Genomic DNA, 12,679 nt, shown 5'->3' on the forward strand with positions numbered 1-12,679 from the left:
ACTTAATTACTAATGGGAGAAGTGAAAATAGTCACATAGAAAATCATGTCTGATGTATTTTAAGCCACGCCTATAATTGTCCAATAGCCATTAACAGAATATGACAGACAAACCACCCCTAGACCTGCAGGAAGACTGGACATACCTTGAACCTGTTGGTGAAGAGCTCCAGCTTCGGGAACAGCTCCCTATTGGTGTACAGGCTCTGAAGCGCTTTCAGGCACTTGAGCCGCACCTCTCCTTGCTATACAAAGCAAAGACAATACATGCAGTAACAATTAATGTCAAATGTGTTATGTACATAGGTGGGACCTGTCAGTCTCTCTCTCAGTAAGTCCTGGCACCTCACTAAAACACATAGGATCATGAAAATAAAAACAAAAAACTTATTTTAGCTTCCTTCCTGCAAAATATATCAATTATGAATCCTATAGAAAACAAATCTTAATCTGACTCAGGCATTGTATAACGATTTAGAAATACCTGGGCAACTTGCAGGTCTAATGAAATCTAATGTCAGACACCAACTGCCTAGTGACATGTGATGTGTATCTCGCTTCCACATGAAATAATGACCTGAAACATGGATTATTTTGCAGTAATAAGTGATCACATTCTCAGTTTTGCAATAGTTCTCCTTTACACCAGCATGACACCACCTAGGTGTAAGAATCACAGCTATGATGGAAAACAAGATCATTAATGGAGAAATTTTACAAATTTGTTTTGTGTAAAATATTGAACATTAGTCTATAATGTGATCTGATATTATGAAGAATGCTAAAACTTAGGATGTAACCTGTCCTCCTGTTCTGCAATGTTTTGTCTGCCACAGGCAAACCTTTGTTCTTTAGTAAGATGTATTAAAAAGCTTTACTCTGTTTTTCTATAGACTTTGCATTTTCTCAAACTTATTTCCATTTTTGTTTTCCATTTATAGTAGCTTAGAAGCAACTGTTGATGGGACTTTGAAACCTAACGCTAGTATGCAAAAGTTTCAGACAGTACATTTATCTACAAAAGGGCCTATCTGGCGGCTTTCATTTTAAAGGCAAAACTAGCATCAACTTAGCAGCCAAGTTCCGCGATCAGGACTTTCCCCGGCAACCTAGAAAAGGTCCCTTGGGGTAACAGAGTTAGACAAGCAATCCAAGAAAAAAACAAACTACTAAAGACTAGGAAACAAGGAGTTACATTTAGAGGCTACTAAATGACAACCAGAAATACTGCTGCAGTGGGTCAAACAGTGTCATATCAACACCCATAAAACAGCTCACTAGCACAACTATTACTGATAGATCAAATAATTCAGAGACTATAAGCCTTTCATCTGTTGTACAATCTCACCCTAAACTCACCCGATCGTGGAGCGTCCAGCCAACGTACTTTAGATAGCTGTCATTGAGGAAAGCATCGCTGTACATTTTCATCCAGACCCCGATTTCTTCAATGCAGATTGCTCGGATCTCAGCTATGGCGTCTCTTTAGAGAGAACAGTTACATACAGAACAAATTCAGCATAAAAATGAAACATGGAAAACTGTATACAAATGAAACAATCCAGCAGCGTATTTGTTTAAAGTAACCATCATGTAGTTAATTACCACAATTTCAGAGCTATGTAATTGTAAAAAGCTTAAATATACTCAGATGACTTCTAAATAAACTGAATTACCTGTATCTGTGAACAAAGATGCCCTTGAAAATGGAGTTCATCATGTTCTCTATTTCATCCTGGTTTTCCTGAAGCTGTTAATGATAACCACAGATACATGAATAATCAAGAAACCATAAATGGCCTAGTAATTGCTGTGCTTTATCGGCAGGGTTTCAGGAAGGTTGACCTCCAGTATGTCGGCAGCCTGCGTCACTCTTATTATGGAACTACAAGTTCCAGCATACCATGGTAATCAGAAGAGGGGAATGTTATGCAGATTGTTGTAGTTCCACAACAGCTGGTGACCCACTGGATGTCTAAGACCTACAAGTCTGGTCTCCGATGCTTTGGTAGCATTAGTAGAACCCAGGACCATTGTAAACCTCTTTGTTTTACCTCTTTGCGTTTTTGCAGCAGCAGCTCAAGCCTCTCGTTGGCTCTCTTGCCAATCATCTTGTTCCTTTCTGTCTCATACTGCCGCTGAGTATTGTCCTGATGGATACTCAAATTAAGAGCGACATTCACCAGCGCGGTCATCAGCTTCATTGCTGTAAACATAAGAAAATTATACAGCTATATTTCTCAATACAGTTAAAAATGGATAATACGCAGCAAGTAGTTCATCAACTTAAAGGATTTGTTGCATCAATATATCCACAGATTGAGATTGTTTAATGTGCCATGGTAATGTGCTGTGGTTGCTTTTAAAGCTTAGAATATGGGGGTTCATTGAATACCTTGGCAAACATTAACTCTAAACACAGTAACTGAATGCAGAGGAAGCATCAGACGTCAGGTAATGCTGAAGTGCACTAATATCCCAATCAGCGTGACTTCTTATTCACACTGGTGTGTACCAGGACCAAGACATCCACGTCTCTTGCATACACACTCCATTAATGGATGTCATTAACCATCGTCGCTGATGACCCAACCAGAACACCATGTAAATAACCAGTGGCTACATGGACTGTATTAGATCAGAAGCTACTTACAATACTAATGTGGTCACGGTAGGCAATTGCTTGTTGACGATTTGGGTCATAGAAACTACACATGGTCTTCAATTGATGTTAAAGCACCAGTTTGAAATGATCTAACTACCCAGCACCTCATCTATGGGAGGTGTTGTCTAACAATTAGAAATATTTAGTACCATTTAAAAGGCCTAAATCAATGTGAACTCTTTATGGAAAGCCTTCGCAAAACATTTGTACATTTAGGAACATGACAATAGTGGGCATTTAGATATGGAAAAGATGCTATGAGGGATTAAAAAGTTGTGCCGTCAATAGCTATCCCCACTGTTTTCTAAACCATAGTGGGGGTGGTTTCAGAAAGGTGTGCTTGGCACTGCACTACAATGGGAGCCACTTCAGCCACTAAAGTTACAATAGTAGACAACATACATATAAAGGACTTGTACCTAGCACAAATCCTTACAGCCTTGACAACTAAACAAATGCAGAAATGCACAACTAGCCCATTTAAGGCCCAATCGCCAGTAACCGTGCATAGGTTTCTACTGGAAACGGCAGCTGATGTTGGTGGCCAACAATTCAAGCAAAGCCATAGGGAAAGAGTAGCTATAGCAGGTCTAGTAAATGTGGTGAGCACATGTTTGTTATGGCAAGTGGGTAATTGTGCTAAACTCTACAGGAGTAAACTATTCTTGGTAATATGGACAAATGTTGGGCAAGGGTAGGTAAACGCATAGAGCATTGCAAGGTCATTCTAATCTAGACACTACTGTGTAAATGTGTTCAGCACTAATGGTCCATATGGACTTTTAAAGTGTGAGTGTGGCTGGTACATACTGGCCACTTTGTGAACACCCACCCCAAAACAACTGTGCAAACCAATATGCGCCCCACAATATCCTTCTACAAAATTGCTGGCTCCAACCTTTTGGGCCCGACATTGAATGTTGAAGTCTGTCTAGCGCCGTTTTAAGGTATTTAAAAAAGGTACAATTTTCCCCACTTCATCCTAGCAAACACCTTTCACAGATCATTAACACTGTGATGGCTGGCATGATTAGCTTCTCAGTCTTTACAGGTTGTCCCTCCTGCTTATTATAGAAAGGCAAAGGGTGGTAATAGCGGCTGCATGCACCAGCGTAGTCATCAGGATTCATTTACATGTGGGAAACCCTTTAAGAGCGTTGAGGGGGATCAAATTATATCTCCCCAGGACACCAACACTATTACATCCAGTATGTGCTGCTATTAGAGCAATATAAGACTACAGGCCACAGTGTTAGGGGCCGATTAAATTGTCCGTGATGTTCCTCAGATCATTGCGACTGTGCATTTTTACCGTTACTACGGTATAGGGCACAAGCAAAAATGATCATTACTTCTGTAAAAACAAATTTGTGCAAGGTATCTCGCAGCCATTCGAGGCACCTCTCAGATTTTTTGCAATTGAATCCCCCCCCCCCCCCAGACACTTCACAATTTAAAGGACGTTCAATAGTGTAAAAAAAAAAAAAAACCAATTGTATAAAAAGAAAGAAATTTAATGTCCTCACGCATTTCATACCAGTTCCGTTCATGCAAATATTAAAGAATATACCAAAAAAATTAATGAAATAGTGCCAAACTTCTGACATTTGTCCTCAAAGCCTTGGCCATATTCCAACATCCTTCCACCGTAAGGATTTGTGCATGTAGGTACATTGCACTTATGCTGTGACATCACAGCATAAGAGTAAAATAAAAGAATAGATACAATTCAGGCATGTTTTTCGTGACACCAGCAGGGTGGGAATTACTATTAAATTAATACTATATAAATTGATTATTGGACCTTGTGTAAAATACAGATATGTGGTATCTATAGGCGGGAGAAAAAGCAGACATTTTGAAAACATTATTTTGGGTAGCACTATATGCATAAAAAAAACAAAAAACAATAAATAGAATCCAATCATGAAAAATTTCACCACCCATCATTTTTGCCATAAAATAAAAAATACTTTTGTTCCACTATTTTACCAAAATATTATAAAATATTTTTCATTGATCTCACTTTACTAAACTGCAGATGGCTGGTTAAACACAACAGGTGTACATTGCCTTTGAATGCAGACTAGTGGATTTAGATTAGTAAAATAGTCACCATTTCAATCATTCAGGTTAGAGCACTTTGCAAAATAAATGTTGTAATTTTTGCTGGATGCAAAAGCACAAAAGATCCAAATGCATGGTCTGTCTAGATTGAAGATTCTTTAAAATCTCAAACAAATCCTGAGACATAAATAAGAAGCTGCACATGGTTTAAAAGAACACGCTTCTTCACTAAGTTTGTGACAACACACCTAGAGCCTAGGGCTATAAATAGATGTAAACACTGTGTCGCTGACTGACAGCAAAATTAACTGTTGAGGTGAAATTGGAAGATCACAGAAGTCAAACCACCGACAGCTAAGTTAGCCAAGCTGTGAGAAAAATACATGAGAATCTATAAGATGTAATTAGAGTTCTAAAGTTTACCAGTGTGGGGCAGCAGCATAAAGATATTCAGAACGGCAATTTACCCCAGATACGGAGCAGACTGCACATGGAAACAAAACACTTCGATACAAGGTGGCAGTGTAGATTGCATTACAGAGGAAAACGTGAATACTAAAGAAAATACAGCGAGCCCCAGACAAATAAAGAAGGGAAGGACATCAGTGTATAGTCAGACACTATAGATGGGTGTTTGAAAATAAGTAAATGTTAGGCATTGTTTTTACAAACCACATTCAAAACCAGGACTCTCTGCAAGAATAGAATATAAAGATCTAATCAATTAATAGCACAACTAGCAAGCATTAATGACACCATCTAGCCTACATAGATCAAACAGCTCAGATAAAGAACTCCCCTTTTCCAAATTTATTTAAACAGAGTATACATTTGTCTAATACAATTACCTCCATCTAACTGAGATGTGGACAACTCTGTACCTAGCACAGAGGAGACAGCCACCAAGAAAGCGGTAGAACACCCACCAGCCCTACGCTACCTTTGTAAGTTCCAGCCTGATTCACATAGGGATTCCAACCCTGATTACGAGGAGGTCTGTGCGATGTCTCATGGGTGCAGGATTGACAAACCATAGCAGGTAACTTGACAAAATTTACTTTATTTCATACTTTACACAAGTTCAGGCAAACAGCAGCTCTCCATTCACAACAAAACAGTCATTCTGATCTGACTATTTCATTATGTTGTATTTGTTATGAATACATGCTTCAGAGAGCCACAAATCTACTTTGTGGTTGATACAATTGTACAATGAAGAGTTTATGCGTACATAGGTGTAGAACAGAAGGTAAACAAAAAAAAGTTACAACATTATCCCTATGTGAATGCAAGTGTGTTTGATAGTCGAGTTTTAAATTTTGAAGCTTAGTGGAAAAGTCATTTATTTTATGCACAAATCTAGGGAAAAACTGTAAAAATACAGAACAGAAATTGGATGCATTTACTGTATATTATGTATCAGGCATTGGTTGAACAGAAGCCTCACATTACTACTCTGATGATAGGAGGACCCTGCTGCTGCTCATATCTAACACTCAGACTGCTGCCTCCCTCCCCATCCTTACACTGCTGCTGTCAACTCTATCCCACCAGTGGTCATATGCTGCTCGGCTCGTTCTGATGATACTATGAGCCAGTGGTTTTCCACATATCCACATAACTATGAACAAAATCTTTCTTTCAGTTGTATATTGGCAAAAGATAATTTAAGGAATAGTGGGCTAAATTAGGGCAGTAATACTTTTGGTAATGTTTCACAGCGCAAGAACATTAATTCTCCAGAATTTAATTAAAAAAATTAATGTGGAGTAATAGGTCAGTGTTGTATACGTAGTACATGTACGAGCCAGTTGTAACTTACTTTTTTTTTATCTCTAGGAAACCCTGGTATGTTTGTTAGTCCTTGTGTCCACACTGAATTCTGTGCAATCCAATTACAGCTTCACCTAATGGATCCAATTTACATGGATTTAACAGTACCAGCACAGAAATAGACTGAACGCTGTCCCCTGCACTGCACTCTGATGAGAGAAGAGCCTTGTGATGTCACTGCAGTGACGTCATAGGATATGCTCTTTAAACAAGGAAGTGGTCAGTATGAACACTGTGTTGGCATCCAGGCACCAAATGTGTGATTGTGGGACCCTCGCTGGACACATTTGCTATCATAAGCTACAATCATTTTCAGAGAAGACAGCCTGCACCATTGTCTTCCTGCTGCTCTACACCCAACAAGGTTTCCTACTTCAAGCAAACCCAGTGGCGCACGCAGGGGGGGTTTCTGAGTCTCTAGAAACCCCCCCCCCCCCACAACTCCGTTTTGCCAGCGCTGTCCTATACAGCAGCCGCGGCGCTGTCAAAGAAGCGTCCACGGCGGTGCTGTATTGTATACATACAGCACTGCCGCAGACGCTTCTTAGACAGCGCCGCGGCTGCTGTATAGGACAGCGCTGGCAAAACGGAGTTGCTGCGCATACGCAGCAGCTCTCTGGGTTTTTTGGGTTTTTTTGCCCCCCCGACAATCCTCCGTGCGCCGCTGAAACCCCCCAGAAGAGAACATTAAGCTTAACCACTTGTACAAAGGCAGAGTGGTTGTAAAACGGCAGGTAATGGTTTTGCCAGTCATTATCTGCCTGCTGTTTTACAACAACTCTGCCATTGAACAAGTAGTTAAGCTAATTAATGTTATGGGCCTTTTTTTTTTAAGCTTGTCTTTAGCACTAATATGCAGTTAAAACTGATCTAAAAGCAGATGCCATGCTTGGGTTCAAATTAGGGGTACAAAAAAGCATAAGGAACGTCAAGGTACTGAACAAAAAGTATTAAAAACCTTCCAAAGTAAGGTTGTACCTGCCAGTGTGCTTGTATGCCTGAAGGCTCGGACCTGGGAGTCCGAGAGCCCGGTTAGCAGTGAAATGACCGTGTCCATCATGTACTCATCATAGATGATGCTGTATTGGCACTGCCGGATCAGTACACCAATGAACTCACAGAAGTTGCTGCGAAACTTCTTCCAATGAGGCCCGGGCATTGTCAGAGGGTAGTCTCCACTATCCTGAAGGAAATAAAGAACCACTTAAATCAAAACAGACACAAAAATAAAAGATGTAAAATGTACTGAATAGTCCTTGTCTACACCCAATTAATTTCATTCAATTCACTTTTTTTTAAGCTTTACAAACATTGTTAGTTGGCTGGTGCTTAAATAAAACTACGCTGATCCGACTCCAGATTGTATCAATCCCTATAGGCCCAGTAATACAAAGTCTTCATTTATTATATAGCTGGGTAACCAATTCCTTGTATTTCACTGCTCTGTGTGTGGCCAGCATATGTAGTGTGGCTCAGTGATTACTAGCCAGCATGGTAACCTGACAAGCCCGGCTTGGGACAAGTGTGTACTTCCTGAATAGGTATAGTCACCAGGGTGAGCCCTAACTACTGAAGTAAGGTTTTCATATACAACGGTCAAACGCCATTCATCGCTATTTGTATTTAACAAAGAATTCATGATACAAAGTGGTTAATAGAAATCATATTCAGAAAAAAAAATATTTGTAGAATTACTGGCCCTTTAATATTAATTTCAACAATTTGAAATTGGATACTGATGACAATGAAAAAAAGTCAATACAGCATTAGCCACGAATCAACATAACAGCTTAAGTTACCTCATCAAACTCCTCAGTCATTTTCCGGATAATTTCTGCATTCTGCATATTTCGGAACATTTCAATTCTTACGGTACCTGCATAGTAAATCATTCAGAAACTCAATTAGTTTCAGTAATTATAATAAATATAACAGGAGGAAAAAAAACAAACCAAAAACTTAAAAATCAGTTTATACAGAGGTATTAGCAATACCAAAGGCAGCACAAAAGGTTTGTACGATGACAATTCTATAAACACATGACCATCTCTTTTTTACAACCTATCAAAAAACGTGCTTTAATAATATGGCATCTGTATTATGCAACATGATACATGTTCCCTTCAAGAATGAAGACAAGGGTAAATGGATTATAAAAAAAAAACCACCACATAGCTTTACAACTTAACTAAAAACAAAAAATATATGGTTGAATGAAAAAAAATATCAGTGCTCCAACAAATATATAGCTGATAAACAATTTATTCAAAAGCAGAAATTTCATAAAATATCACATCAAAATGAGTCAATATAGCAAGACAAATAATGAATGGTGTAAGCCTCTAAAGCCACATTGGTATGTACTGATCAGCCACAACATTACAATGGCACCTGTCAACGGGTGGGAAATATTAGGGAGAGTCACAGAACAGTCAGTTCTTAAAGTTGATGTGTTGGAAGCAGAACAAATGGGCAAGTGTAAGGATCTGAGCTACTTTGGAGAAGTCCAAATCGTGATGGCTAGACGATTGGGTCAGAGCACCTCCCAAACAGTAGGTCTTGTGGGGCAGTTCCTGCAGTGGTTAGTACCTACAAAAGGGGTCATGGGTGCCCAAGGCACAATTCTGCGAATTGGGAGCAAAGGCTAGCCAATCTTGTCAATCCTACAGAAGAGCTACTGTAGCACAAATTGCTGAAAAAGTTAATGTTGGCTATAGAAAGGTGCCAGAACATACAGCATCACAGTTTGATGCGTAGTCACAGACTGGTCAGAGTGCCCACGTAGAGCCCTTTCCACTGATGAAAACTCCTAAAATGGGCACGTGAATGTCAGAAGGTTGGAGCAATGGAAGAAGGTTGCCTGGTTTGATCAATCAGATTTTCTTTTACATCATGTGGACAGCCGGGTACATGTGCATCATTTACATGGAGAAGAGGTGGCACCAGGATTCCCTATGGGAAGAAGGCAAGCTGGCATCGGCAGTATGATGCTCTGGGTAATGTTCTGCTGGGAAACCTTGAGTCCTTGCATTCACGTGGATGTTACTTTGACATGTACCACTTACCTAAACATTGTTATAGACCAAATAAACCCCTTCATGGCAACAGTAATCCCTGATGGCAGTGGCCTCATTCAGCTGGATAATGCGCCCTGCCACTCTGTAAATATTGTTCAGAAATGGTTTGAGGAATATGAGAGAGTTCAAGGTGTTGACTTGAAATTCCCCAGATCTCAATCCTATCATGCGCATCTGTGGGATGTGCTGGAAAAACAAGTTCGAGCCTTGGAGGCCCCACCTCGCAATTTGCAGAACTTAAAGGATCTGCTGCTCACTGCTTGATGCCAGATACCACAGGACACCTTCAGAGGTCTTGTGGAGACCATACCTCCAAGGAACAGAGCTGTTTTGGCGGCACGAGAGGGACTTACACTATATTAGGCAGCTGGTTTAAATGTTGTGGCTGATTGGTGTATGTCCACATATAATGGATTTTATATTTACAATTCTTTAATTAACAATTACAGGTTTAGAAATGACCACCTTATCTACAAGTCTTGTTCCAAAGCTCTGTATGGGTGGTTGGGAGCCAGCTCAGACACACAGGGAGATATAACCCACCTTTACATCCTGAACACTGGATGAAGAAGTTTATCAAGTCCAGAAGAGCAATGTCTCTGTCTTGTTTGTAGGACTCAATCCAGTCATCAACAACAGACTACAAAGGAAACACAGAATGAGGTTTACGTAAACCAATTGTGTCACATAGAAATGCCTATGCCAATGAACATAACCACAACATTAATGTTATTAAATCACAAGTCAATGGTTATACTTGAACAGGAAGACTCTAACTATAAAATGCGTCAGTGGCAGTAAAGTATGTTAAAGGGAAAATATAAAGCTTGGGAAATAAAAGGGAACAGAAAGGTTTTCATACAGCAATTGGAAAATGCAGAAAATTTCATGTGCATTGTAATGAAAAATGTCTGTGTGGCTACGCTAACAATTAGCAGATGCAAAGGGTCTTATTTGTAACATTATGCAAGCGGCCAACTGTTTTCCATGATAATGTAACTACTGTGATGACTAGAGTATGGCTACATTTCATCTAACCTACGCACAATGGAACCAAATACGAGTATATAATGCACCTACCATGTTATTAATTGCTTTGGGATAATATGGAGGGGGGGGGGGGAAGAGGATTTCAATTCCTTGCAATGTGCGATTACCCGGAAAGGAGTGCAGACGGACATTGCAGTGACATCCGCCAGCACATCTCATGGATTAGGACCCCCTCCTACCTTTGAATTTTTTTCTTAGAAAAAAACCCCAAAAACAAAAAACATGGTTTGCACATCACCCGCATTACATGTGTTTATTAATGATCGTTTAATAGAAGGGTTACCTGCATGGCACTCTTTCCCATCTTCACAACTTCAAACAAGGTAACTGGATCCCCCTCTCCATTCTGCTGAGGATGCCCATTAGCTCTCCCTCGTCCTCTAGTTCCTGGTTCTCCCCGGCTTCGTTCTCCAGGAGTTTTTCGGGGTTTCTTTATGGCAGACTGCAGAAGGAATGGTTTTTAATATTACACCATATACACACACACACACATTACATTTAACCACCAGACTCATTAGGACCACTGTGCTAGTAGGGGAGTTGGGTCACTTACTGCACAGTTTCTGCACGGAATTCTTTAAAGAAATTACACTGTTAGAAAAGGAAGTATTTGTATCAGACATCAAAATAATTTGACATTGGTAGGACAAATGATTTTAAGGGGGGAAAAATTCCGAAATGTTTTGGGTACTAACCCACTAGTTAAAATTCCTGTTTACAAAAAATAAATATACATTGATTAGCTGTATGAATAGATTGTGATTACTTGACAAAGCAGTCTTCCAACAGACAACCCTCTAATATATGATAGATGCACAATTTTTTAGGTTTTATATTTAATAGACTAAGTAAACTATGGTTACTCTGAGAATCGTACCATTCCACAGAAGGGCGGATAGACTCAAAGACACTGATGAATATATTAAAAGGTATATTTTAGACGTAATTTTGATTTTCTCTACACAGGTCTCAAACAAAATTAGTTGTCTTTATCTGCTCCCCCTCTCACCCAGTTTCTGCTCTGCCGAATTTACAGTTTTTCTTATCTGTTAAAGTTCCTTCCTAATAAACACCACTAAGCTGGTTCAATGCATGGATAAGAACATTAAATGAGGATATTATGGGACAATATCAAAGGCAGGAAACTGTAAGCAAAGTTATTGAGAAAAAACCCTGCACTAGGACTCATTCATATATTTCTTAACATTTCAATTAATACAAACTATTAATCTCATTCTGCACAATATATGAGAAAGATTTTGTTCTCGTAAAACAGATTATCCTGCGACACATAATATATGCATCCCTTTGCCAGTTTTCTAGTTGACACTCACTGGTGGTCTTCCTGGGCGTCCTCTTTTTCTCTTCCCCTTAACCTCTATATCCTCCACAATATCAGAGCTCATTTCGCTGGCAACAGCAGACATGTCTGTGTGCACTGTTGCACTCTCATTTGTGGAGTCCCTAAAACAGCAAGAAAACAATTTCATACAGAGTTCCATGGCATTAATAAACAGCTTCAAACTTTGCAGATACCAGCCATGTACTTACTGCAAAACGGACAGCTCTGACGTGATCATCTTTGTCTTTTGGAGAGAGATTGGTTTCAGAGAAAATGGGGGTCAAAGGGTTTGTGCCTATTCAGTTATCGGCTCAAACATAAACCTAGAAATAAAGAGGAAGAAAATGCAATTTAAGCAAAAAAATTAAAAATGTAAAGAAGTAAGAACACCAAAAGCCAATGTACCAAATGTGGATTGAAAAGTAATTAAAATGTAATCATAACTGCCTCAAAGCTTTATTCATTTGTCATTTCTTCATCCAATAACATAACAGACACAAAGGGACATTATGTTGGATCAATACTTCTATAAAATATTTAGGATTCATAGAAATATTTTATCTGAAACAAAAGTACACCTTCTAAATAAATGCCTTGGTTAAAACTTACCAATGGGGGCACTGTTTCATTGGAATGTATGTGTACT

General features: G+C 39.3%; 1 protein-coding gene across 1 annotated transcript in view; it reads right to left on the bottom strand.

Moving 5' to 3' along the window:
* Positions 1 to 12,679, bottom strand: part of STAG1 (STAG1 cohesin complex component) — a 99,701-nt gene that overhangs the window by 23,739 nt on the left and 63,283 nt on the right. Inside the window, exons 2-11 of the mRNA XM_075201538.1 lie at positions 12,243 to 12,356; positions 12,026 to 12,155; positions 10,975 to 11,133; positions 10,185 to 10,281; positions 8,364 to 8,440; positions 7,543 to 7,747; positions 2,054 to 2,205; positions 1,676 to 1,749; positions 1,359 to 1,482; positions 146 to 244 (exon numbers count right to left, since the gene is read on the bottom strand). Coding sequence (XP_075057639.1) covers positions 146 to 244; positions 1,359 to 1,482; positions 1,676 to 1,749; positions 2,054 to 2,205; positions 7,543 to 7,747; positions 8,364 to 8,440; positions 10,185 to 10,281; positions 10,975 to 11,133; positions 12,026 to 12,155; positions 12,243 to 12,271 — 1,146 coding nt within the window. The 5' untranslated portion in view covers positions 12,272 to 12,356. The remainder of the gene's footprint in view (positions 1 to 145; positions 245 to 1,358; positions 1,483 to 1,675; positions 1,750 to 2,053; positions 2,206 to 7,542; positions 7,748 to 8,363; positions 8,441 to 10,184; positions 10,282 to 10,974; positions 11,134 to 12,025; positions 12,156 to 12,242; positions 12,357 to 12,679) is intronic.

Source organism: Mixophyes fleayi, chromosome 3, assembly GCF_038048845.1.
Source record: "Mixophyes fleayi isolate aMixFle1 chromosome 3, aMixFle1.hap1, whole genome shotgun sequence".
Taxonomy (NCBI): Eukaryota; Metazoa; Chordata; class Amphibia; order Anura; family Limnodynastidae; genus Mixophyes; species Mixophyes fleayi.